Here is a 25,619-nt window from a genome sequence, read left to right as displayed (position 1 = left end):
CACACATGCTTGGAATGACATGTGGTTTTATTGGAAGCAAAATAATACAAATGTTCAAAAAATAACCGACAGAAGGCGCTTCATCTGATCAGAATAGCAATAATTAGCATAACAAAGTAAGACAAAGAGTCCACCATCATTCCTCAACAATAGCTGTAGTCGAGGAATAATGTTGTGAACAGCACTGTAAAGCATGTCCGGAGTTATGGTGAGGCATTGGCGTCGGATGTTGTCTTTCAGCATCCCTAGAGATGTCGGTCGATCACAATACACTTGTGACTTCAGGTAACCCCAAAGCCAATAATCGCACGGACTGAGGTCTGGGGACCTGGGAGGCCAAGCATGGCAAAAGTGGCGGCTGAGCACACGATCATCACCAAACGACGCGCTCAAGAGATCTTTCACGCGCCTCGCAATGCTTCGCTTTTTTTGATTCTACTAAAACCTCATGTCATTCCAGGCACGTGTGACAATTTTTACCTATCTACATTATTCGGTGGTTTATTGAGTTTTCAAATTTATACTGACTTTTTTATCACCCCGTATATTAATTTGCAAGGTAACAGAAATGTTCCAGTTACACAGTTAACCACCAGACTACCTGGCCCACCTACAAAGTATACATGAAAAGTACACAAATCAAAAAACGTTTTTCATCACCCCGGTTCCCAGAATTCCTGAAGATAGACGTTGACTGTGGATATTTTATCACAGACACAGTCCCTTTGACTATTCAGAGATGTCACTAAACTCGCGCAAAGATGTAAACAACCATGCACGAGCAGCACCTATTAGACGGAGGGGGTCCGACAGCCGGTCAGTTCCAGTAATTCCACAAGGAAGGAGGTACAGGGTTCGTGTTGTCTGTAGTTCAACCATGCCTAGACGTTCAATACCGCGGTTCGATCGCGTCCGCATTGTTACTTTGTGCCAGGAAGGGCCCTCAATAAAGAAAGTTCCAGGCGTCTCGGAGTGAACCAAAGCTATGTTGTTCGGTCATGGAAGAGATATGACAGAAACTGTCTATGACATGCCTCGCTCAGGCCGCCCAAGGGCTACTACTGCAGTGCATGACCGCTACCTACGGATTATGGCTCGGAGGAACCCTGACTGCAATGCCACATGCTGAATAATGCTTTTTGTGCAGCCACAGGACGTCGTGTTACAGCTCAAACTGCGCGCAATAGGCTGCATGATACGCAACTTTACTCCCGACGTCCATGGCGAGATCCATGTTTGCAACCATGACACCATGCAGCGCGTGCAGATGGGCCCAACAACATGCCGAATGGACCGCTCAGGATTGGCATCACATTATCTTCACCGACGAGTGTCGCATATGTCTTCAACCAGACTATCGTCGGAGACGTGTTTGGAGACAACCTGGTCAGGCTGAATGCCTTAGACACACATTCGAGCGAGTGCAGCAAAGTGGAAGTTCCCTGCTGTTTTGGAGTGTCATAATGTGAGGCCGACGTACGCCGCTGGTGGTCATGGAAGGCGCCGTAATGGATGTACGATACGTGAATGCCACCCTCCAACCGGTAGTGCTACCATATCGGCAGCGTAATGGCGAGGCATTCGTCTTCATGGACGACAATTCGCGCCCCCATCGTGCACATCTTGTACTGACTTGCTTCGGGGTAACAACATCGCTCGACTAGAGTGGCCAGCATGTTCTCCAGACATGAACGCTATCGAACATGCCTCGAATAGTTTGAAAAGGGCTGTTTTTGGACGACGTGACCCACAAACCACTCTGAGGGATCGGCGCCGTATCGCCGTTGAGGAGTGGGACAATCTGGACCAACAGTGCCTTGATGAACGTGAGAATAGTACGCCACGACGAATACAGCATGCATCAATGCGAGAGGATGTGTTACTGGATATATGGGGAACAGGTGTGTGCAGCAATCTGGACCACCACATCTGAAAGTCTTGCTGTATGGTGGTACAACATGCAATGTGTGGTTTTCATGAGCAGTAAAAAGGCTGGAAATGATGATTACATTGATCTCTAATCCAATTTTCTGTAGAGGTTCCAGAACTCTAAGAACCGAGGTGATACAAAACTTTTTTTCTGTGTGTGTATGAAGTAGTTTTCGTAGTGGAACAGTTTTTCCGAACTGCTTTGTAATTCACCATCCTGTACTATATTCTCAAATTCATAACGTAAGCAATTTCATAGAGAATCCTCCGTTGGCCATCCTAATTTGGTACGTATATACAACGATTACCACTATGTAGGCCTAATACAATTGTTTTGTGTTAAAAAACTACTTGAAAAATTTAATCAGAGGTTTGCTTTACTGTAGCCTAGACAACGGCGAAGTGAAATCATAAACAGTGCACACTACCGCCTTGCGGCTGATTCATGAAGCTCTGTAAGCATCATAAGAATGGAGAATATTGTCAAATGGTCAATACTTGAGCTCACACGTTCAGTATGTATTGATCTACATCTACATCCATACTCCGCAAGCCACCTGACGGTGTGTGGCGGAGGGTACCTTGAGTACCTCTATCGGTTCTCCCTTCTATTCCAGTCTCGTAGTGTTCGTGGAAAGAAGGATTCTCGGTATGCTTCTGTGTGGGCTCTAATCTCTCTGATTTTATCCTCATGGTCTCTTCGCGAGATATACGTAGGAGGGAACAATATGCTGCTTGACTCTTCAGTGAAGGTATGTTCTCGAAACTTTAACAAAAGCCCGCACCGAGCTACTGAGCGTCTCTCCTGCAGTCTTCCACTGAAGTTAATCTATCATCTCCGTAACGCTTTCGCGATTACTAAATGATCTTGTAACGAAGCGCGCTGCTCTCCGTTGGATCTTCTCTATCTCTTCTATCAACCCGATCTGGTACGGATCCCACACTGCTGAGCAGTATTCAAACAGTGGGCGAACAAGCGTACAGTAACCTACTTCCTCTGTTTTCGGATTGCAATTCCTTAGGATTCTTCCAATGAATCTCAGTCTGGCATCTGCTTTACCAACAATCAACTTTATATGATCATTCCATTTTAAATCACTCCTAATGCGTACTCCCAGATAATTTATGGAATTAACTGCTTCTAGTTGCTGACCTACTATTTTGTAGCTAAATGATAAGGGATCTATCTTTCTATGTATTCGCAGCACATTACGCTTGTCTACATTGAGATTCAATTGCCATTCCCTGCACCATGCGTCAATTCGCTGCAGATCCTCCTGCATTTCAGTACAATTTTCCATTGTTACAACCTCTCGATACACCACAGCATCATCTGCAAAAAGCCTCAGTGAACTTCCGATGTCATCCACAGGGTCATTTATGTATATTGTGAATAGCAACGGTCCTATGACACTCCCCTGCGGCATACCTGAAATCACTCTTACTTCGGAAGACTTCTCTCCATTGAGAATGGCAAGCTGCGTTCTGTGATCTAGGAGCTCTTCAATCCAATCACACAATTGGTCTGATAGTCCATATGCTCTTACTTTGTTCATTAAACGACTGCGGGGAACTGTATCGAACGCCTTGCGGAAGCCAAGAAACACGGCATCTACCTGTGAACCCGTGTCTATGGCCCTCTGAGTCTCGTGGAAGAATAGCGCGAGCTGGGTTTCACACGGCCGTCTATTTCGAAACCCATCCTGATTCCTGCAGAGTAGATGTCTAGTCTCCAGAAAAGTCATTATACTAGAACATAATACGTGTTCCAAAATTCTACAACTGATGGACGTTAAAGATATAGGTCTATAGTTCTGCAATGCTGAGAACACATTGAAGACCATCAATATTTCTAGTACCGACAATAGGTCAATACGCGCTCACAGACGGTTAATATATTGATGGTCTGACAGTATTACTGAACGTGTGAAGGCCCATTAATATGTTACTTCCGAAGTTAAAACGTCGTTTGCTTTTAGAAAACCGCACTATCAGAAAAAAGCAAATCGATAACTACGAAACGCTATAGTAACGAAAGCATAATAAACCGGCGAGCGGCAGCAGGTGTAAAAGCGCCTTACCCCACCAGACACAGGACGCAGGCGGTGCAGTGTGTCCTGCTGTTGCTGACGACGTCCACCCGGGTCTTCACGGAAGCGTGGCAGAAGGGGCACACCAGGGAGCACGACTCAGGGCCGATCACCACCTCAGTCGCCACCACTGCACAAGACACCAAACACACGACCTCACCAACTACAAGCGATCAGAAGCTTTTGAAATGGCAGAACATAAGATTCTGCTGTCGACGCTTGTGAATTCTGCGGTCTATCCAACGGCTGGATCAGTTCCTTCCTCAGTAATCGTTTGCGAGAATTCAGCATCAAGCTCACTAATGTAAATGTTGAAATTATTTCTGAACACATATCAGAGTAAAATCTAATTAAATATGGTATACCTGAAAGCTCGGAAATGTACCACTTCTGTTCCTTTACGCATCAATAATCTGAGCTTAAATGTGGAGCCCATAAAACTGTCACATTAGCAGAAAACACGCATAGTTCTGTTAAAATGGGGAAACAAGAAAGAGTTACAGATACTAGTAAACACTGTCACAGAGAAACTTAACTACTGGGCACAGAATAACCACCTTAAAATAAACAAAGAAATCTAGCGATGCTTCGGACAAGCATACGTACATACTTCGGACAAGCATATGTACATCTTCGTAACCTCTCACAACGATAAACCAGATGCTAAGAGTGTAGAAACCATATTCTTACGACTATAACTGCAAACCAACATTAGATGATATAAGCATAAACAATATCTGACTCAAAATTGAGCAAACTTGCTATCTTATTTGTTCAATAAAATCCTGAAAGTGAGAAAAGCAGCAAACAGTAAAGGGTGCACATCACGCCTACTTTAATTCTCGCCTTAAATTATGGGTCACATTTTGGGGAAACTATGAAGCAGCTATCTGCAAGTTCAGGCTGCAACAAATTGTCGTTAGGATAGTGTTTGGATATAAACTTAGAGATTCATCTAGAGCATTGTTTAAGAACTTACGTACTACTCCTTTGCCGTGTATATACGTTACGGAAACCTTGTGTTTATTTCTTTACCGAGCGAGGTAGAGAACTGGTTAGCAGTGGTTAGCATATTGGGATGGCGTTCCGGAGGACAACGTTTCATATCCGCGTTGGACATCTGGATTTAGGTTTTACGTGATTTCCCTAAATCGCTCATTTCCTTAAAAGGGCGCGACCGATTTCTGCACCATCCTTGAAACAATCTGAGCTCCTACACCGTCTCTAATGACCTCGATGTCGACGGGACGTTGAATCCTAATCTTCCTTTCTTCTCTATTGCTTCCTTTAAAATAAATGTAACAGATGAGGACAGCAGACTGCAAAAATAGTGTTGTATTCATGATCACTATGCCAAACAAAACGGGAACTTAAATTTGAGCGAAATCAGCGCATCCACGTAGCAAAAAGATATTTTCCACGTGGGTGTTTAATTTTATAACAGACTTAACAAGCACATACAAACGAATACTGGTGTCAAAAACTATGCAAAATTTTTAAAGTCATATTTAACGCATGAATGATGTTACTCAATTGAAGAATGTTTAAATATATGAAGTGTATTATATAAATATTTAAATGTATGAACTATCTGCAATTTTAAATATGTATAGTAATCCCTTTCACCTGTATGCGTATGAATTAACTTGTGCAATTTTTAGGCATATGTTGTTTTTGTATACAATATGTCCAACAAAACTACAGAATATTTAAATTCAGTGCAGTACTCTCAGCCAGCGAGGAACGCGGGAGAACATGCATTATTCTTAGAGAAACACGTGTTCGTGTGACATCGTGGCGACAAATGCTCTAAGGTGTTTCTCTGGAACTTGTTTTCAGGGTACCGAGGAAGGTGGCCCGTGGATTTCTATTCGGAAGGACGGTGGTTGAAATATCCGTAGGGCCATCCAGATTCAGTTTTCTCCTGGTTTCCCCACATCGCTTTAGATGAATACGAAGCTGCTTACTGTGAATTGGAATGGCCGATTTCGATCCCCCACCTTGTTCAGTCCGGCCTTGTAATCAGTCTCTAATGACCTCATCGTCGACGAGATCCGAAATAGCAACTTCTCAGAGTCAACTGCGACGACTGTAAATATAAAGCTCGAGGTAATGACAAGGACCAAAGAAGTCATGTTGTCGTCACACTGCCAAACACATAAATGGGTCGTATTATGCGTTCAAGAAACTCACAGGGGCGGCGAAGCAAAAACGCAAGAAATACAGGGAATGCGATTAGTGTGGAAGCACTAGACCCCAAACACGGCAGTGCCAAATTCATTAGACCAGACGTAATCGTGACCTCTGTCGATAAAACCACAAATAATGGCACTGAAATACGAAAACTAGGAAGTGGAGAACTTCACAGTTGCAGCTGCGTACAAACTTCCGGTAAAAGAAATTACTTTCGTACCGCAAAAAGAAGTCAACAACCAAAATGCCAAATCCGCAGTAGGGAATTTCAACTGCCGCAGCATTAACTGGAGCTACAACGGAACAAATGAGAACGGTCATCTGCTGGAGGTGTGAGCATGACCCAAAACTTCTCTACTCCTTTACGTGTACAATATGGTTCAAATGGTTCAAATGGCTCTGAGCACTATGGGACTTAACATCTGAGGTCATCAGTCCCCTGCAACTTAGAACTACTTAAACTAATCTAAGGACATCACACACATCCATGCCCGAGGCAGGATTTGAACCTGCGACCGTAGCGGTCGTGCGGTTCCAGACTGAAGCGCCTAGAACCGCTCGGCCACATTGGCCGGCTGTGTAAAATATGGTAGCGTGGCTACAACGCTGCTGTATTAAAATGGAAAATGGTATAGCAGCCCATTCCTCGAACCCAGCACATATCAATTGGGATACAGGTGTATGCCACAGTTAAGGCCACTGCAGTGCCCTTCTGCAGAAGATTTAACTTTAGGAAGACCAAATGAACATTACTAGGCATTTGTAAAAATATTGCAAAGAATCTCAAGACAACATATACCACGCTGTTGCACACAGCAGTTCACTCGAGGACTTTCACATGAATCTAAGAAGCTCCTTGCTAAATATGAGAATTTATATCAGAAGGACCCTTTCCATGAAGAAACCGTAATATGCAGTACAGCACTGCTGGAAATACTAAGTGAAGCGAGGCACAGTAGATGGATTGAGACTCTGCAAAAGATGGACATGACAAACAGGAGCAAAATAGCCTGGTATCTTATTAAAAAGCTCAGCGGTGATCCTGAAAGGCTCCAGACTGCTTTTAGCCCTCCAACTGCCCTCGAATGAAAAGTTAAATGCAAAACGGCAAAAACTAAAAATCAACTGAATCATGTAATGGAAAACCCACACGTTCTCAGTGCCTTTCACTACGAAAGAACTCAACCAGGGCTTCAGTACTATGAAAAACGGTAAAGCGGCTGGGGCGGATGATATGTGCAGGGAGCAGATAAAACATTTTGACCTGGGCGCCAAAATGTGTATCCTGCAGCTCTTCAACCATTGTCATAAAACTAACAAAAATGGTTCAAATGGCTCTGAGCACTATGGGACTCAACTGCTGTGGTCATCAGTCCCCTAGAACTTAGAACTACTTAAACCTAACTAACCTAAGGACATCACATCACACCCATGCCCGAGGCAGGATTTGAACCTGCGACCGTAGCAACAGCGTGGCTCCGGACTGGAGCGCCTAGAACCGCACGGCCACCGCGGCCGGCACAAAACTAACAATATCCCCAAAAAATGTGGGGAGAGGCAAGGATAGAGGCGTTGCTGAAGTCTGGAAAGAAACCACCGACTTGTCTCATTTCTTTGTCACCTGAACAAACTGCATGAGAAACTCATTTTCAACCGTATGGCAGACTCTATCGATCTGAAACGCATCCTTCAAGAAGCTGCTTTTAGGCCGGGCAAAGTATGCACCAGCTGATTTATGTACCTGACAGAACATATAGAAGAAGGGTACGAAAGTAAAAAGATTTTAGGGCTAGCACTGGTCGATCTCAGCTCTCCATACGGTTGCTCTTCCATACAATCTGCAACGAACTGATAGATTGCAATTTTGTCGAGATCATTGAGTCTCCATTCCAAAAACAGAAAATTTTGCGTCGTTCTCGATCGAAAGGAGACCAGATAGGGAAACCAATGAGATGGGTTGTCCCAGGGAAGCGTTCTGGCCGCCTTCATTTATAACCTATACACTAATGGCCAGCCAGTACCAAATCATACTAAGCATTTCCTATATGCAGGTGACTTGGCAATCACAGCTCAGGGGAGGACTTTCGAGGAGGTAGAGCAGAAGCTGGAGAAAGCACTCAAAGTCTTATCAGAATACTATGAAAGCAACTCCCTTAAATCGAATTCTTCGAAGTCTCAAGTAAGAGCTTTCCACCTTCGATTTCGGCAAACAAAGCAGAAGCACAATGCTTTGTTGAATAATACCACACTGGAACATACAGATGAACTGAATTATCTGGGTGTGGCGTTAGAAAGTTCCCTGACACATAGATACCACTGCGAAAATAACCATTAGAATGTGGCTTCCAGTAAGAATAATTTGCGGAAACTCGTAAACAGAAAATGGGGAGCAAAACCTACTATCCTGAAACCACTGCCCAAGCTCTATTCTTCCCTACAGCTGGATATGCCTGCCAAGAATGGACTGGATCCACCCATGCGAAGAAGGTCGACATAAGCCTTACTGGAACATGTCTAATCACAACAGGATCTACGAAAAGCGGACCCAACCAAAGCTTTGCTGAGCTTCTGGTCTTGCGAGTCGCAGCTGCTGAAGAACATCTCACGAATTCACAGAGAGGCTCAGACAAACCATTGATGATCCACATCCTGCTCTTTGGCCCTGAGAGCGAGCCTGGACGACTGAGATCTCGTAAAGCGGATAGTGCCCGGCGGACACTCACACAAACTGGAAAACGCGGAGGACCCTCAACCGCATAAGAACAGGCGTGGCTCCAGTAAAAACAAAAGTGATCAAGTGGTGTCATGGTAACGTGGATGACGACAAATGCGATTATGGTGTTGTGCAAGACGTGGAACATACCCTGGCCTGTCCCTAAAGATGCAACTTTAACGAATTGAACAAGAAGAAGCCCTGAACGTGGCCTAATACTAGGCCACGTTAGAAACAGTCAAAATCTAAATGCAGCAGCCCATTACAAACAGTATTCTAAGGTGCTTAAAAATGTTATTAGGAAGGCAAAAAGTATGTGGTATGCCAATAGAATAGCTAAGTCTCAGGATAAAATTTAAAAAAATGGTCAGTCGTAAAGAAAGTGGCTGGTCTGCAGAGGCAAGTCGAGGATATAGAATCAGTGCGTAGTGGGAATGTCCGTGTTACTGATAAGTCGGTTTGGTCCCTTTAATCCTCAAACCAACCAACCAACTGATAAGTCGCATATATGTACAGTATTTAATAATCACTTTCTGAATATAGCAGGTGAACTAAATAGAAACCTAGTCCCAACGGGGAATCATATAGCCCTCTTAGAAAAAAGTGCTCCGTGACTGTTATCTGAAATGCTCTTCCATGATACTGACAAGAGGAAGATGGAGTTAATAATTAAATCACTAAAGACCAAGAACTCTCATGGATATGACGGGGTATCTAGCAGAATACTGAAGTATTGGTCTATGCATGTTAGCCCAGTACTTAGCCATATCTGTAACTTTTCCTGTAGGAGTGGTCGGTTTCCTGACCGATTAAAGTACTCGGTAGTGAAGCCACTTTATAAAAATGGAGACAGGGATAATGTTGACAATTTTAGACCTATTTCTATGCCATCGGTGTTTGCTAAAGTTATCGAGAATGTTGTACATACAATGCTACTGGAGCATTTAAATTCACATAATTTGCTGTCAAATGTACAGTTTGGTTTTAGAAATGGTTCAACAACTGAAAATGCTATATTCTCTCTTCTCTGTGATGTTTTGGACGGATTAAATAAAAGGTTGCGAACGCTAGGTGTTTTCTTTGATTTAACGAAGGCTTTTGACTGTGTTGACCACAAAATATTATTGCAGAAGTTGGACTATTATGGAGTAAGGGGAGTAGCTTACAATTGGTTCGCCTCTTACTTTAAGAACAGAAAGCAGAAGGTAATTCTCCGCGATATTGAGAGTGGTATTGACGTTCAGTCCCAGTGGGGCACTGTTAAGTGGGGCGCTCCCAAAGGGTCGGTGCTGGAGCCACTGCTGTTTCTTATTTATATAAATGATATGCCTTCTAGTATTACAGGTGATTCAAAAATATTTCTGTTTGCTGATGACACCAGCTTGGTAGTGAAGGATCTTGTGTGAAACAGTATCAAATAATGTAGTTCATGAAATAAGTTCGTGGCTTGTGGAAAATAATTTGATGCTAAATCACAGTAAGACTTAGTTTTTACAGTTTCTAACTCATAATTCAACAAGAACTGATATTTTAATCAGATAGAATGGGCATATTATAAGCGAGACGGAACAGTTTAAGTTCCTAGGCATTCCGATAGATAGTAAGCTGTTGTGAAAAGCCCATGTTCAGGATCTTGTTCAGAAACTAGTTACTGCTTTATTTATCATTAGAAGAGTATCTGAAATAAGTGACAGTTCAACACGAAAAGTAGTCTACTTCGCATATTTTCATACACTTATGTCGTATGGTATTAGTTTTTGGGGTAATTCTTCTGATTCAAAAAGGGTATTTTTGGCTCAAAAACGGGCTGTTCGAGCTATATGTGGTGTAAGTTCGAGAACCTCTTGTCGACCCCTATTCAATAGTCTGGGAATTGTGACATTGCCCTCACAGTATATATTTTCTTTAATGTCGTTTGTTGTTAGCAATATTAGCTTATTCCCAAGAGTTAGCAGCTTTCACTCAGTTAATACTAGGCAGAAATCAAATCTGCATGTGGAATGCACTTCCTTGACTCTTGTGCTGAAAGGAGTGCAGTATTCTGCTGCATCCATTTTCAATAAGCTACCACAAGAACTCAAAAATCTTAGCAGTAGCCCAAACACTTTTAAGTCCAAACTGAAGAGTTTCCTCGTGGCTCACTCCTATTCTGTCGAGGAGCTCCTGGAAGAGCTGAAAAACTAAGCAAATTCCAGTGTTACATTGTTGATTTTCCTTATTTAAAACTACGACTTGTCGCCTGAGTATGTTACTTATATTTCATTTTATCTGTTTCTACTATCGTGTTATAATTTCATGAATTGACTCGTTCCATGACCATGGAGACATCTCCTTAATTTGGTCCCACGGAACAATAAATAAATAAATAAAATGAAAAGCTATTGTTAGTTTCCGGACAGAAAAAGAAAAGTAAATTTTAAGCTGTATCTTTCTTTTACCGCTGGATACTTGCACCGTATACGTACACACTGGCTGTTGAACGTTGGCAGTACTGGGCGGAGGTGCAGGCTGAGGCTGTGGCTCGGCGTATGGCGGCGGCTGGTCGGAAGGAGTCTTCTTCTGCTCTTCTTCTCCGTCGTCCCGCCTGAAACAGACGGCAGTTGACGTAATTGCAATTCGCTCCATCTACGTCCTGTAAGGTTTTCAATTCTCAAATGCGACCTCTCCTATCCAAGTTGTCTGCAGCCGTCCACTGGCAGAACAGTCAAACTTTTTCTGTTCGTTGTTTCAGGATTTTGTTGTAGAGGAGGCTATTGATAAAAGGGCGACCGACAGTCTGATCAACAGGGACAGTGGCTTCACTCTCAGTAAGGCATGGGAAAAAGTGCTCAGCCACGTGCCTGAGCATCCCAGTGGAATAAAAACAGTTAATTCGCTGCAAGAGCTTAAGGTCTCAACAACGATTATGATTCGCATACCGGTAATAGTCCTGCACATAGTTTCAGCCCGGTATACACCTCCATCACTCTCTATATTCCACAAGTCGCTTTTTCTCTGTGAAAGAAGGTACTCCGTGTACTATTGTCATCTAAGGTTCACGGCAATTTCGGGAGATACACACTACTGGCCATTAAAAATTTCTATACCAAGAAGAAATGCAGATGATAAACGGGTATTCGTTGGACAAATACACTAGAACTGACATGTCATTACATTTTCACGCAATTTGGGTGCATAGATGATTAGAAAGCAGTACCCAGAACAACCAACTCTGGCCGTTATAACGGCCTTGATACGCCTGCGCATGGAGTCAAACAGAGCTTGGATGACGTGTACAGGTACAGCTGCCCACGCAGCTTCAACACGATACCACAGTTCATCAACAGTAGTGACTGGCGTATTGTGACGAGCCAGTTGCTCGACCACCATTGACCAGACGTTTTCAATTGATGAGAGATCTGGAGAATGTGCTGGCCAGGGCAGCAGTCGAACATCTTCTGCGTCCAGAAAGGCCCGTACAGGAACTGCTACATGCGGTCGTGCATTATCCTGCTGAAATGTACGGTTTCGCAGGGACCGAATGAAGGGCAGAGCCCCAGGTCGTAACATATCTGAAATGTAACGTCCACTATTCAAAGTGCCGTCAGTGCGAACAAGAGGTGGCCGAGACGTGTAACCAATGACACCCAATACCATCACGCCGGGTGATACGCCAGTATGGCGCTGACGAATACACGCTTCCAATGTACGTTCACCGCGATGTCGCCAAACACGGATGCGACCATCATGATCCTGTAATCAGAACCTGGATTCATCCGAAAAAATGACGTTTTGCCATTCGTGCACCCAGGTTCGTCGTTGAGTACAACATCACAGGCGCTCCTGTCTGTGATGCAGGGTCAAGGGTAACCGCAGCCATGGTCTCCGAGCTGATAGTCCATGCTGCAAACGTCGTCGAACTGTTCGTGCAGATGGTTGTTGTCTTGGAAACGTCCCCATCTGTTGACTCAGGGATCGAGACGTGGCTGCACGATCCGCTACAGTCATGCGGATAAGATGCCTGTCAATCTCGACTGCTAGTGATACGAGGCCGTTGGGATCCAGCACGGCGTTCTGTATTACCCTCCTGAACCCACCGATCCCATATCCTGCCAACGGTCATTGGATCTCGACCAACGCGAGCAGCAATGTCGCTATACGAGAAACCGCAATCGCGATAGACGGCAATCCGACCTTTATCAAAGTCGGATACGTGATGATACGCATTTCTCCTCCTTACACGAGGCATCACAACAACGTTCCACCAGGCAACGCCGGTCAACTGCTGTTCGTGTATGAGAAATCGGTTGGAAACTTTTCTCATGTCAGCACGTTGTAAGTGTCGCCACCGGCGTCAACCTTGTGTGAATGCTCTGAAGAGCTAATCACTAAATTTCGCGTCTGTAGGACGTCATCTTTGTGGTGTAGCAATTTTAATGGTCAATAGTGTATATAGGACGAAGCAACATATTCTCTGACTCTTCCAGAAAACTGCTCTTGGAATTTTAACAGTAAATCACATCGCGATGCACAACCCCTTTCCTTGAGCGTCTGCCACTAGAGTTGGGCGTGCATTTCCTTCCTGCTTTCACACGAATCTGTGAAGAAACGCACTACTCTTCTTTTGATCTTTCCTATTTCCTCTATCAATTCTCTCTGGTACAGATCCCAGCTGATGAGCAAAACTCAAGTTTCGCGGAAACAAGGGATTTTGTAAGCTACCTTCGTCGCGCTTGGACTACACTACATGAGGATTTTTCTCAGTCTGGCATCTGCCTTTCCTACGATTAGTTTTAGGTGGCCGTACCACTTCAAATTGCTCCGGACGCGTATTTCTCGAAATTTAATATATGTGACTGCTACCAGTGATTGTTCTAAATTGTGTAATCAAATAATAACCAATCTTTCTACGTATTTACGCGCAATACGTTACATTTGTTATAGTAATGAAGATTAAATGCCAATCCCTGATGCAAGCGTCCCATTGTTCGTGTTCCTGCGTTCCGCTATAGTTTTTTTTTATCTTAGCGAAAACATCATACGGGAACAGTCTCAGGGAGCTTCCGTCTTCATCCACTAGTCGATTTGTAAATTATATATAATTAACAGTAACGGTCCTTTCACACGCCCTTGGGATACGCCTGAGGCTACTTCTTAAGTCAGAACATTTTCCTCCGTTACAGAATGAAATGCTGTATCCTACTTGCTACGAGTTGTTCAGTCACAAACGTGGTTAGATATTCCTCACGCTAGTAGTTTGTTAACATGACGTCAGTGCTGTACTGTATCAAGCGCCTACCGGAAGTCAAAGAACACGGCATCAATCTGGACGCTACTGCCTTGTCGATCTCGTGATCGAATACAGCGAGGCGGGTTTCAAACAGTCATTGTTTACATAATCTATCTTGATTCCACAGACGAAAGTTTTGTCTTCATGATATGTCACACCATGCGAGCACAAAACGTATCAACAATTCTACAACAGACCTCTCTCAGAGATATAGGCTTGAAATCGTGTGCGTCTGTATGACGACCCTCCCTGGACACGGGAATGACCGACGAACCGGGGTGTCCGAGCGGTTCTAGGCGCTACAGTCTAGAACCGCGTGACCGCTACGGTCGCAGGTTCGAATCCTGCCTCGGGCATGGATGTGTGTGATGTCCTTAGGTTAGTTAGGTTTAAGTAGTTCTAAGTTCTAGGGGACTGACGACCTCAGAAGTTAAGTCCCATAGTGCTCAGAGCCATTTGAACGGGAATGACCTAGGAGCGCTTCGTTCCTCCAGAGAACTATCGTATCGATGCGAGCAGAGGAGTAAGTTCCTTCGCCTACTCTATTTAGAATCTATAGGTATCCCATAAAGTCTAGTGGCGTTAACTGTAGCGAGCGATTTTAACTGATTATCTAAACAAGGCCCCCGGAGTAGACAACATTCCATTAGAACTACTGATGGCCTTGGGAGAGTCAGTCCTGACAAAACTCTACCATCTGGTGAGCAAGATGTGTGCGACAGGTGAAATACCCTCAGACTTCAAGAAGAATATAATAATTCCAATCCCAAAGAAAGCAGGTGTTGACAGATGTGAAAATTACCGAACTATCAGTTTAATAAGTCACAGCTGCAAAATACTAACGCGAATTCTTTACAGGCGAATGGAAAAACTGGTTGAAGCCGGCCTCGGGGAAGATCAGTATGGATTCCGTAAAAATATTGGAACACGTGAGGCAATACTGACCTTACGACTTATCTTAGAAGAAAGATTAAGGAAAGGCAAGCCTAGCATTTGTAGACTTAGAGAAAGCTTTTGACAATGTTGACTGGAATACTCTCTTTCAAATTCAAAAGGTGGCAGGGGTAAAATACAGGGAGCGAAAGGCTATTTACAATTTGTACAGAAACCAGATGGCAGTTATAAGAGTCGAGGGGCATGAAAGGGAAGCATTGGTTGGGAAGGGAGTGAGACAGGGTTGTAGCCTCTCCCCGATGTTATTCAATCTGTATATTGAGCAAGCAGTAAAGGAAACAAAATAAAAGTTCGGAGTAGGAATTAAAATCCATGGAGAGGAAATAAAAACTTTGAGGTACGCCGATGACATTGTAATTCCGTCAGAGACAGCAAAGGACTTGGAAGAGCAGTTGAACGGAATGGACAGTGTCTTGAAAGGAGGATATAAGATGAACATCAACAAAAGCAAAACGAGGATAATGGAATGTAGTCGAATTAAGTCGGGTGATGCTGAGGGAATTAGATTAGGAAATGAGACACTTAAAGTAGTAAAGGAGTTTTGTTATTTGGGTAGCAAAATAACTGATGATGGTCGGAGTAGAGAAGATATAAAATGTAGACTGGCAATGGCAAGGAAAGCGTTTCTGAAGAAGAGAAATTTGTTAACATCGAGTATAGATTTAAGTGTCAGGAAGTCTTTTCTGGAAGTATTTGTATGGAGTGTGGCCATCTATGGTTGGTTGGTTGGTTCGGGGAAGGAGACCAGACAGCGTGGTCATCGGTCTCATCGGATTAGGGAAGGATGGGGAAGGAAGTCGGCCGTGCCCTTTCAGAGGAACCATCCCGGCATTTGCCTGGAGTGATTTAGGGAAATCACGGAAAACCTAAATCAGGATGGCCGGACGCGGGATTGAACCGTCGTCCTTCCGAATGCGAGTCCAGTGTGTAACCACTGCGCCACCTCGCTCGGTGGGCCATCTATGGAAGTGAATCATGGACGATAAATAGTTTGGACAAGAAGAGAACAGAAGCTTTCGAAATGTGGTGCTACAGAAGAATGCTGAAGATTAGACGGGTAGATCACATAACTAATGATGAAGTATTGAATAGAAGTGGGGAGAAGAGGAGTATGTGGCACAACTTGACAAAAAGAAGGGACCGGTTAGTAGGACATGTTCTGACGCATCAAGGGATCACAAATTTAGCACTGGAGGGCAGCGTGGAGGGTAAAAATCGTAGAGGGAGACCAAGGGATGAATACACAAAGCAGGTTCAGAAGGATATGGGTTGCAGTAAGTACTGGGAGATGAAGAAGCTTGCACAGGATAGGGTAGCATGGAGAGCTGCATCAAACCAGTCTCTGGACTGAAGACCACAACAACAACAACATCTACCGCGTTGTCGCTTATCTCAAGAAATGTCATTTTGGCGTTCATGAGACGACTGAAAGAAGGAATAGCCGACCAGGGTGGCCGAGTGGTTCTAGGCTCTTCAGTCTGGAACCGCGCGACCTCTACGGTCGCAGGTTCGAATCCTGCCTCGGGCATAGATGTGTGTGATGTCCTTAGGTTAGTTAGGTTTAAGTAGTTCTAGGTTCTTGGGGACTGATGACCTCAGATGTGAAGTCCCATAGTGCTCAGAGCCATTTGAACCAAGCCAACTATCAAGACGTAAACAGATTCTTCAGTTGTTAGTATTCGGCCAGACACAGACACATCTTGGAGTCGTTTCTTTTCTGATCAGATAATTCCATTTAGAAGTTGTAAATAGCAAAAATACATTTCACATATGTAGAGATAGCGCAAAATTCTAACTTGAAATGGAAAATACATTAAGTTCACATGGTGTGGAAGTAGAACAAGCTTTGATGGCGACAAACTTGGTCATTTATCTTATGTAAAAATAACTGACTCCTCATACTTTCACGTCCAGTAGGCCTTGGATTTGAATCCTACAGGAACAGTTTTAGACATTTTCCTCTTTATATCATTTATCGGCATTTTCCGTTGTTTCTGCGGTTAGAGATCACTGCGTAAGCATCTGGGTTTCGAGTTTGGCGTCCGGGTACAGTTCATCCACCAGAAAAGGCGATTTTGGACTTTTTCTGCTACATTAGTCGTTTATAGACTTTTTAATAATGGAAGTGCGTTATTATTTCTGCTTTCAGAAACTGCGCCCAAGGTCCGCAAGTTTAAGGTCATTTTTCAGACCTCTCAATTTTAGTCATTTTCTTATCTTTACTTTAATTATTTATTGTTGCTGACGCAAGGTAGGTGACTGTCATTTTTTCCTCAAGAGGACCAGCAACTAGAAAGAGATTACTTTAATTGACATATCTGCACACGATACGCCACGTCTTTTACGCACAGATAGAGAACCGCAATCAGAATCTAGGTCTCGTGAACATACACATATATTCTGCTATGCACATGCAATCTTCCATCATGACAACTATTCACATTCGCAAACCATGAGAATCATGTACCTAGTCATACATTGAAGCGCCAAATAAAGTGGTATAAGGATGCGTATTCAAATGCAGAGATATGTAAACAGACAGAATACGACGCTGCGGCCAGCAACGCCTGTAGGAGACAAGTGTCTGGCGCAGTTGTTAGATCGGTTACTGCTGCTACAATGGCAGGTTATCAAGATTTAAGTGAGTTTGAACGTGGTATTATAGTCGGCGCACGAGCGATGGGACACAGCAACTCCGAAGTAGCGATGAAGTATGGATTTTCCCTTACGATCATTTCACGAGTGTACCGTGAATATCAGGAATCAGGTAAAGCATCAAATCTCCGACATCACTGCGGCCGGAAAAAGATCCTGCAAGAACGGAACCAACAGCGATTGAAGAGAATCTTTCAACGTGATAGAAGTGCAACCCTTACGCAAATTGCTGCAGATTTCAATGCTGGGCCATCAGCAAGTGTCAGCGTGCGAACCATTCACCGAAACATAATCGATATGGGCTTTCGGAGCCGAAGGTCCACTCGTGTACCCTTGAAGACTGCACGACACAAAGATTTACGCCTCGCCTGGGCTCGTCAACGCCGACACTGGACTGTTGATGAGTACAACCATGTTGCCTGGTCGGACGAGTATCGTTTACAATTGTGGCGAGTGAATGGACGTGTACGGGTATCGAGACCTCATGAAACCATGGATCCTGAATGTCAAAAAAAAAAAAAAAAGAAAAAAAAAAGAAAAAGAAAAAAAAGGTGCAAATGTCTCCGAGCACTATGGGACTTAACATCTGAGCTCATCAGTCCCCTAGAACTTAGAACTACTTAAACCTAACCAACCTAAGGACATCACACACATCCATGCCCGAGGCAAGATTCGAACTTGCTACCGTAGCAGTCGCGTGGTTCCGGCCTGAAGCGCCTGCATGTCAGCAGGGGAAGCTGGTGGAGACTTCTAGATACGACTCTGACAAGTAACACGTACATAAGCATCCTGCCTGATCAACTGCAGCCACTGAGGTCCATTGTGCATTCCGGCGAATTTGGGAAAATACAGCAGGACAATGCGACACCCCACACGTCCAGAATTGCTACAGACTGGCTCCATGAATACCGTCCTGAGTTTAAACACTTCCGCTGGCCACCAGACTCCCCAAACATTAACATTATTGAGCATATCTGGGATGCCATGCAACGTACTGTTCAGAAAAACGTCCCCCCCCCCCCCCCCCCCAAGCAGACCCACATTCTCAGCTTTCTCGACACACTATTCCCGCAAGGGTTCGAGCGTATGTGTGCATTCGCTCAGAAATGAACCTTGGCTTGTGATTGGCGGTTTGAATGTCAATGCTTTCTATTAGCTATATGTGTATTGTGTTACCCTAAGCCACCGAGGACATATGAATCATTGCGGCTGCGCGGACTTATCCTAAGCACGCCCCTGTCATACACTCGTAATTTCGGCGATCACAAGCCAAGGATCATTTCCCGCTCGACCTCGTGCGAGAATAGTCCTTGCCATGAGCATTGAGGTATGTGGGTAAGCAACACTACTTTCGTAGTGTGTGGAGTAAGCTGAGGTTGTGGGTCTGCTGGGGGGTTAGAGCGCGTGCCTGGTAAGCAGACATCCCGGTCGGGCACACATTTTCAACTGCACCCGTTGATTTCCATCAACGTCCCGTACACAGCTGATGTTTGTAATTCATTGAAATTTCGTTCTTCACGGCTGTCACGATCCACCATGGTGTCTGTTCTTCCGGTCATATCCGAAAGAACATACCCATATGGTTAATAGAATGCACTGATGCTCAAACCGTTATATGCACTGAAAGCTGGCTAAAGCCGTAGGTAAGTTCAGGTGAAATTTTTGCGAAGAACCTAACATTGTTTCAGAAGGATAGGCTAAACACAGTTGGCGGCGGCGTGTTTGTTGCTGCTAGAAGTAGTTTATGGTTCAAATGGCTCTGAGCACTATGGGACTTAACATCTATGGTCATCAGTCCCCTAGAACTTAGAACTACTTAAACCTAACTAACCTTAGGACATCACTCAACACCCAGTCATCACGAGGCAGAAAAATTAGTTTATCTTGTACCGAAATTGAAGTAGATAGTTCCTGTGAATTAGTATGGGCAGAGATCATTCTTCGAAATAAAATAATAACTGTTTCCTCTTATCGAGCTGCCAACTCAAAGCTTCAAAGATAACTTGAGTTTAATTTCAAACACATACCCAACTCATGCAGTTATATTTGGTGGTGAGTTTGATTTACGCTCGATATGTTCGCGAAAATACATGTTTAAATCCGGCGGTACGCATCAACATCATCCGAAAATGTAATAGACGCATTCTCTGAAAATTATTTCGAGCAGTTAGTACATGATCCCACGCGAATATTAAACAGTTGTGAAAAAACACTTAACCTCTTAGCGACAAATAATCCTGTTAATAACGAACATCAAGAAGGAAACAGGGATTAGTGAACACAGGTTCAGTGTAGCGAGACTGAATGTTTCAACTCCTAAATCCCCCAAAAAATAAACGAAAAGCACATCTGTGTAAAAAAGCAGATAAACATTGTCTTCCTGTGAGACAATCTCCACTCCTTCCAAATTAACAACGTTAGTGTGGAACAGATGTGGCTTGAATTCAAAGAAATAGTATCGACAGCAATTGAGATATTTATACCAAGTAAATTAACAAACGATGGAGCTGATCCCTCTTGGTACACGAAACGGTTCAGAGCACTGTTGCAGAAACAACGAAAAAAAAATGCCAAATTTAAAGAACGCAAAATCTCCAAGAGTGGCGATCTTATACAGAGGCCCGATATTTAGCGCGGACTTCGTCATGCATATAATAGTTTCCACAATGAAACTTTGTCTCGAAACCTGACAGAAAATGCAAAGAGATTCTAGTCGTGTGTAAAGTATGCCAGCGGCAAGACACAATCAATGCCTTCTCTGCGCGATAGCAATGGAGATTCTACCGACGACAGTGCTGCCAAAGCAGAGTTACTAAACACAATCTTCCGAAATTCCTTCATCGAAAAAGGGGAAGTAAATACTCCAGAATTCGAATCAAGAACAGCTGCCAACAGGAGTAACTTAGAAATAAATATCCTCGAAGTAGTGAAACAACATAAATCACTTCATGAAAGCAAATTTTCCGGTCCAGATTGTATACCAGTTAGGTTGCTTTCAGAGTATGCTGGTGAGATAGCTCCATACTCCACAATCATATACAACCGCACGCTTGACGAAAGATCCATATCCAGAGATTGGACAGTTGCGCAAGTCACACCAATATTCAAGAAAGTAGTATGAGCAAAACTCCTTATGTATAAGAGTTATTACTTCCCTATTGTCACCTATGGAGGAGAAAGATGGAAAATGACAGAAAGGGACTGGAGCAGACTGCAAGCAGGGGAAATGAAATTTCTCAGAGCACTTAAGGGAAAAACAAGAATGGACAGAGAAAGGAACGTAGATTTCAGAAAGGATCTTAAACAACAAAGTATGAGAAAAGAAATTGAAAATAAAGAGATTAAGATGCTACGGGCATGTTAAGAGGATGTGTGGACAGAGACTCCCCAAATTTATATAAGAACTAAAGATATATGGAAAAAGACCCAGAGGGCGCCCGAGAAGGTGGAAAACAGGAGTGAGAATATCTGTGAAAAGGAGAGGTGTGACTTGGCAGCAAGTGGAGGAAGAAAAGTGGGCGGAGCACCGAGCCAAATGGAGAGGACTCGTCACCACCCTGACCCGGCAGTAGCTGCAGCGGGATCCGGATATAGATAGATAGTATAGTAATTCATTAAATTACAGGCGCAAGTCATAACATATGCAAAATGGTTCAAATGGCTCTGAGCACTACGGGACTTAACATCTGAGGTCATCAGTCCCCTAGAACTTAGAATTTCAATTGGATCGGAACACTATGGGACTTAATTTCTAAGGTCATCAGTCCCCTAGAACTTAGAACTACTTAAACCTAACTAACCTAAGGACATCACACACATCCATGGCCGAGGCTGGATTCGAACCTGCGACCGTAGCGGTTGCCCTGTTCCAGACTGAAGGGCCTAGAACCGCTCGGCCACACCGGCCGGCGTCGATATGCAGCAGGATTTTGAAATATATATTGTGTTCCTGACGACATTGTAATTCTATCAGAGATAGCAAAGGACTTGGAAGAGCAGTTGAAAGGAATGGATTGTGTCTTCAAAGAAGGACACAACATCAACAACAGCAAAACGAGGATAATGCCATATAGTCGAAATAAAACAGATGATGCTGAGGGAACCAGCTTAAGAAATGAGACACTTAAAGTAGGTGAGTTTTACTATTTCGGCGGGAAATTAACTGATGATGATCCAAATAGAGAGGATACAAAATGTAGACTGGCTATAGTAAGGAAAGCGTTTCTGAAGGAGAGAAATTTGTTAATATCGAGTATAGATTTGAGAGTCAGGGAGTCCTTTTTGAAAGTATTTGTATGGAGTGTAGCCATGTATGGAAGTGAAACATGGACTATAAATAGTAATAGACCTTAAACGAGAATAGAAGCTTTCGAAATGTGGTGCTACAAAAGAATGCTGAAGATTAGATGGGTAAATCACATAACTAATGAGGAGGTATTGAACAGAACTGGAGAGCAGAGGAATTTGTGGTTCAACTCGACTAGAAGAAAGGATCGGTTGGTGGGACACGTTCTGAGACATCAATAGAATACCGATTTAGTATTGGAGGGAAGCGTAGAACACCGATTTAGTATTGGAGGGAAGCGTGGAGGGTAAAAATTGTAGAGGGAGACAAGAGATGAATACACTAAGCAGATTCAGAAGGATGTAGGTTGCAGCAGTTACTCGAAGGTGAAGAGGTTTACGCAGGATAGAGTAGCATTGAGAGCTGCTTTAAATCAGTCTTTGGACTGAATAACAGAACAACAAAATTTTGTTTGAACATTAAGAATTACCTCGAAGAGAACGGTCATCGACACACAGTCCACACGGATTTAAAAAACATCATTCTTGTGAAACTCAACTAGCTCTTTACACACACGAAGTCTTGAGTGCTGCTAAAATTAAAATATGGTTGAATATGCTAAATATGACAAAGTGCATAATCAGATCCCGTTTTAAATGTTATTTTTAATGAAGATACTCTAGTTTCGTTGTCATTTCCGGATTATTGTGCCGCCTTCAGTGTTAACGTACAAGTATACATCTTGAGTGCTGTCGTACCACACAAGCGGCCTGAAATTACGTGCTGATAGGAATATCGTCTCATTTATGTAACTGGATTCGTGATTTCCCGTCAGAGAGGTCACGGTTCGTAGTAATTGACGTTAAGTCATTGGAAAAAATAGAAGTGATTTCTGGCGTTTCCCAACGTAGTGTTATAGGCCCTGTGCTGTTCCTTATCCATATAAACGGTCCAGGAGATAATGTGAGCAGCCGTCTTAGTTGTTTGGAAATGGTGCTGTCATTTATCGTCTAGTATAGTCATCAGAAGATCAAAACAAATTGCAAAACGATTTAGAAAAACTATCTGTATGGTGCGAAAGTTGGCTGCACCTCTCATCTCGAAATCTGAATTAAGCGCTCCGCCTCTCTACAGCGGACGGTAGAAAAAAAAGCCTCGATCTGTTCGATATGGTTTATCTAGGACTGTTTCGGTTCTTGTTATTGGACGAGGAAAGCAGTATGAAAATAACAAGCATGTTTTCCTTTTAGTTTTATCATATAAAACTGCTAATCAGCATAAAAGTCTTAACAGTGACATGTAAGTCGGCTTAAAGTGGTCCGTGATGTGATAATCCCTAACATTATCATTTACGGCTTCAAAAACGTGTTTTCCTATAATCCAGAGTGTATCTGGTGATGATAAGAGTAGCCGAACCTAATGGACAAAATTAAACAGACCGAATGCAATGATCAAATAACGGAATTCTTACAAAAAACAGCTTTCAGGGCTTTTTTTTGTATGAACTGTGCAATACCAAATGGCGATCACTCCAAGAATTGCAGAAATAATGGTTACTTTTAATAAATAGTACAAAAATATGAGAAAAGCAGAAATACAAAGAAATTGTTAGTTACCCGAAAAACCTCAGAAATTTTACAGCTAAGAAGTAACAATAACATCCATCTTAACATAGAAAACATTATAAAAAATGAGGAAGAGGAGACTGATATTCTTTGTAGATATTTACACAGTGTATGAAACAGCTTAACCAAAAGAATTTTCAAATATATTTTGTAAAAAAGTCAAGATTCACTTGGATACAAGCGATCAAGGATGGTTTAGAAAGAAACGTCAAATAGAAGATGGAGTAATACAAAGAGGAATACTTAGGAGGAATGTCTAAAAAAATTGAAAATTTACGGGAGGAGGAAAGAAAAGAGAAAAGATACTGAATGGTCTGAAGATACGTAAAAGAAACACAAAATAACAATGAAGAAATACAGAAACTAAAGGAAGGAACAACAAAAGGTTAAGGATTGAAATTTCTACATGTTCTCTAGAAGACGATAACTCAGAAAGAAAGAAGAAATAATTAGCCATCCATATTGTAATTCAATGGTTCAAATGGCTCTGAGCACTATGGGACTCAACTGCTGTGGTCATAAGTCCCCTAGAACGTAGAACTACTTAAACCTAACTAACCTAAGGACATCACACAACACCCAGCCATCACGAGGCAGAGAAAATCCCTGACCCCGCCGGGTATTGTAATTCAAATTATTGTTTGTTAACTCATGTGTACTGAAAAGTTTTCTCAGCTTCAGGATTTTACATACATTGTTGAACAAATACATTGTACAACAAGCAATTACAGTTAGGTTTATCTATAACTTCGTGGTCTCTTCGGTATCAATGACTGCTAATGACTTTTCGCTATTGCAACAGTCATGAACGTCGGTACTAGAAAATCTGCATTGTATTGAGTGGACCTAACTGTAGGGTGCAGTAAATGTATACGTGTACGTTAACACTGAAGGCGGCACAATAATCCGGAAATGACAACGAAACTAGAGTATCTTCATTAAAAAAAACATTTAAAACGGGATCTGATTATGCACTTTGTCATATTTAGCATATTCAACTATATTTTAGTTTTATAGTTGATATGTAATATAGTAGAACTTAGGTATATCTATAAATAAGCCAAAGATAATGGCTTTCAATGGAAGGAATCCCGTCAGAGCGAAAATAATAAATGAGAAAATTTTGGAACAAGTACCCCACATCAGCCATCTAGAATGTGACATTAGTTTTAACTACGACTAAGACATTGAAAAGAAGGTTGATGAACATCAAGCTAGCGACGGAACAATTGGAAGAAATTTGGGAAAAAAAAGAAAACAACACAAATGATATTCTATAACTTATGGCTGTACCTAGTCTTGTATACGGTTTAGAATCATGGAGAGTAACCAAAAAAAATCACATGTACAAGTTGCAGAAATAAATTTCATGTGAGTCTGCAATAAAAAGGATAAAATAAGGAATGAAACAAAAAGGTCATAATATCAAATATTTTCAGTTAATAACAAGACAGAAGAGAATAGTATGAAACGAGAGGATCATGTTGGCAGAATGACAAAAAAATAGATCGCCAAAAAGATAGTGAATTATTGAACGACTGGAAAAGAGAACCATGTAGACCTTGTAAGTGATGGATGGACGGATGGATGAATGATAGGAACTGGAACAGCTGATTACAACACCTAATCCTTGGGAGGAGATGATGATGATGATGATAACTGGTATACCATCAACACGGTTTCACACGGTTTAGCGTCAATAGTTTTCACTGCGATGTTAACCTTTCTGTCGTACTCTCGTATTCACCTGTAACCACCATTGATGGTAACTCATTTTGGACGCTGCCGGTGACACATTTTAGTTAATACGGTGAATCTAACTGTAATTCCTTTCATTTAATTCTTTTACATAACTTCCTTCTTTTGCCGTTATTTCACGCGTAGATCTGAATATGATATAATTCTG

General features: G+C 42.7%; 1 protein-coding gene across 1 annotated transcript in view; it reads right to left on the bottom strand.

Annotated features, from left to right (window-relative positions):
* Positions 1–25,619, bottom strand: part of LOC124593953 (lipopolysaccharide-induced tumor necrosis factor-alpha factor homolog) — a 376,268-nt gene that overhangs the window by 27,467 nt on the left and 323,182 nt on the right. The window contains exons 4-5 of the mRNA XM_047132304.1: positions 11,391–11,509; positions 4,011–4,149 (exon numbers count right to left, since the gene is read on the bottom strand). Coding sequence (XP_046988260.1) covers positions 4,011–4,149; positions 11,391–11,509 — 258 coding nt within the window. The remainder of the gene's footprint in view (positions 1–4,010; positions 4,150–11,390; positions 11,510–25,619) is intronic.

The sequence above is a fragment of the Schistocerca americana genome, chromosome 1, assembly GCF_021461395.2.
Source record: "Schistocerca americana isolate TAMUIC-IGC-003095 chromosome 1, iqSchAmer2.1, whole genome shotgun sequence".
In the NCBI taxonomy this organism is placed as follows: Eukaryota; Metazoa; Arthropoda; class Insecta; order Orthoptera; family Acrididae; genus Schistocerca; species Schistocerca americana.
Note: the sequence above shows the minus strand (reverse complement) of the source record. Positions and strands in the feature narration are given on the sequence as shown.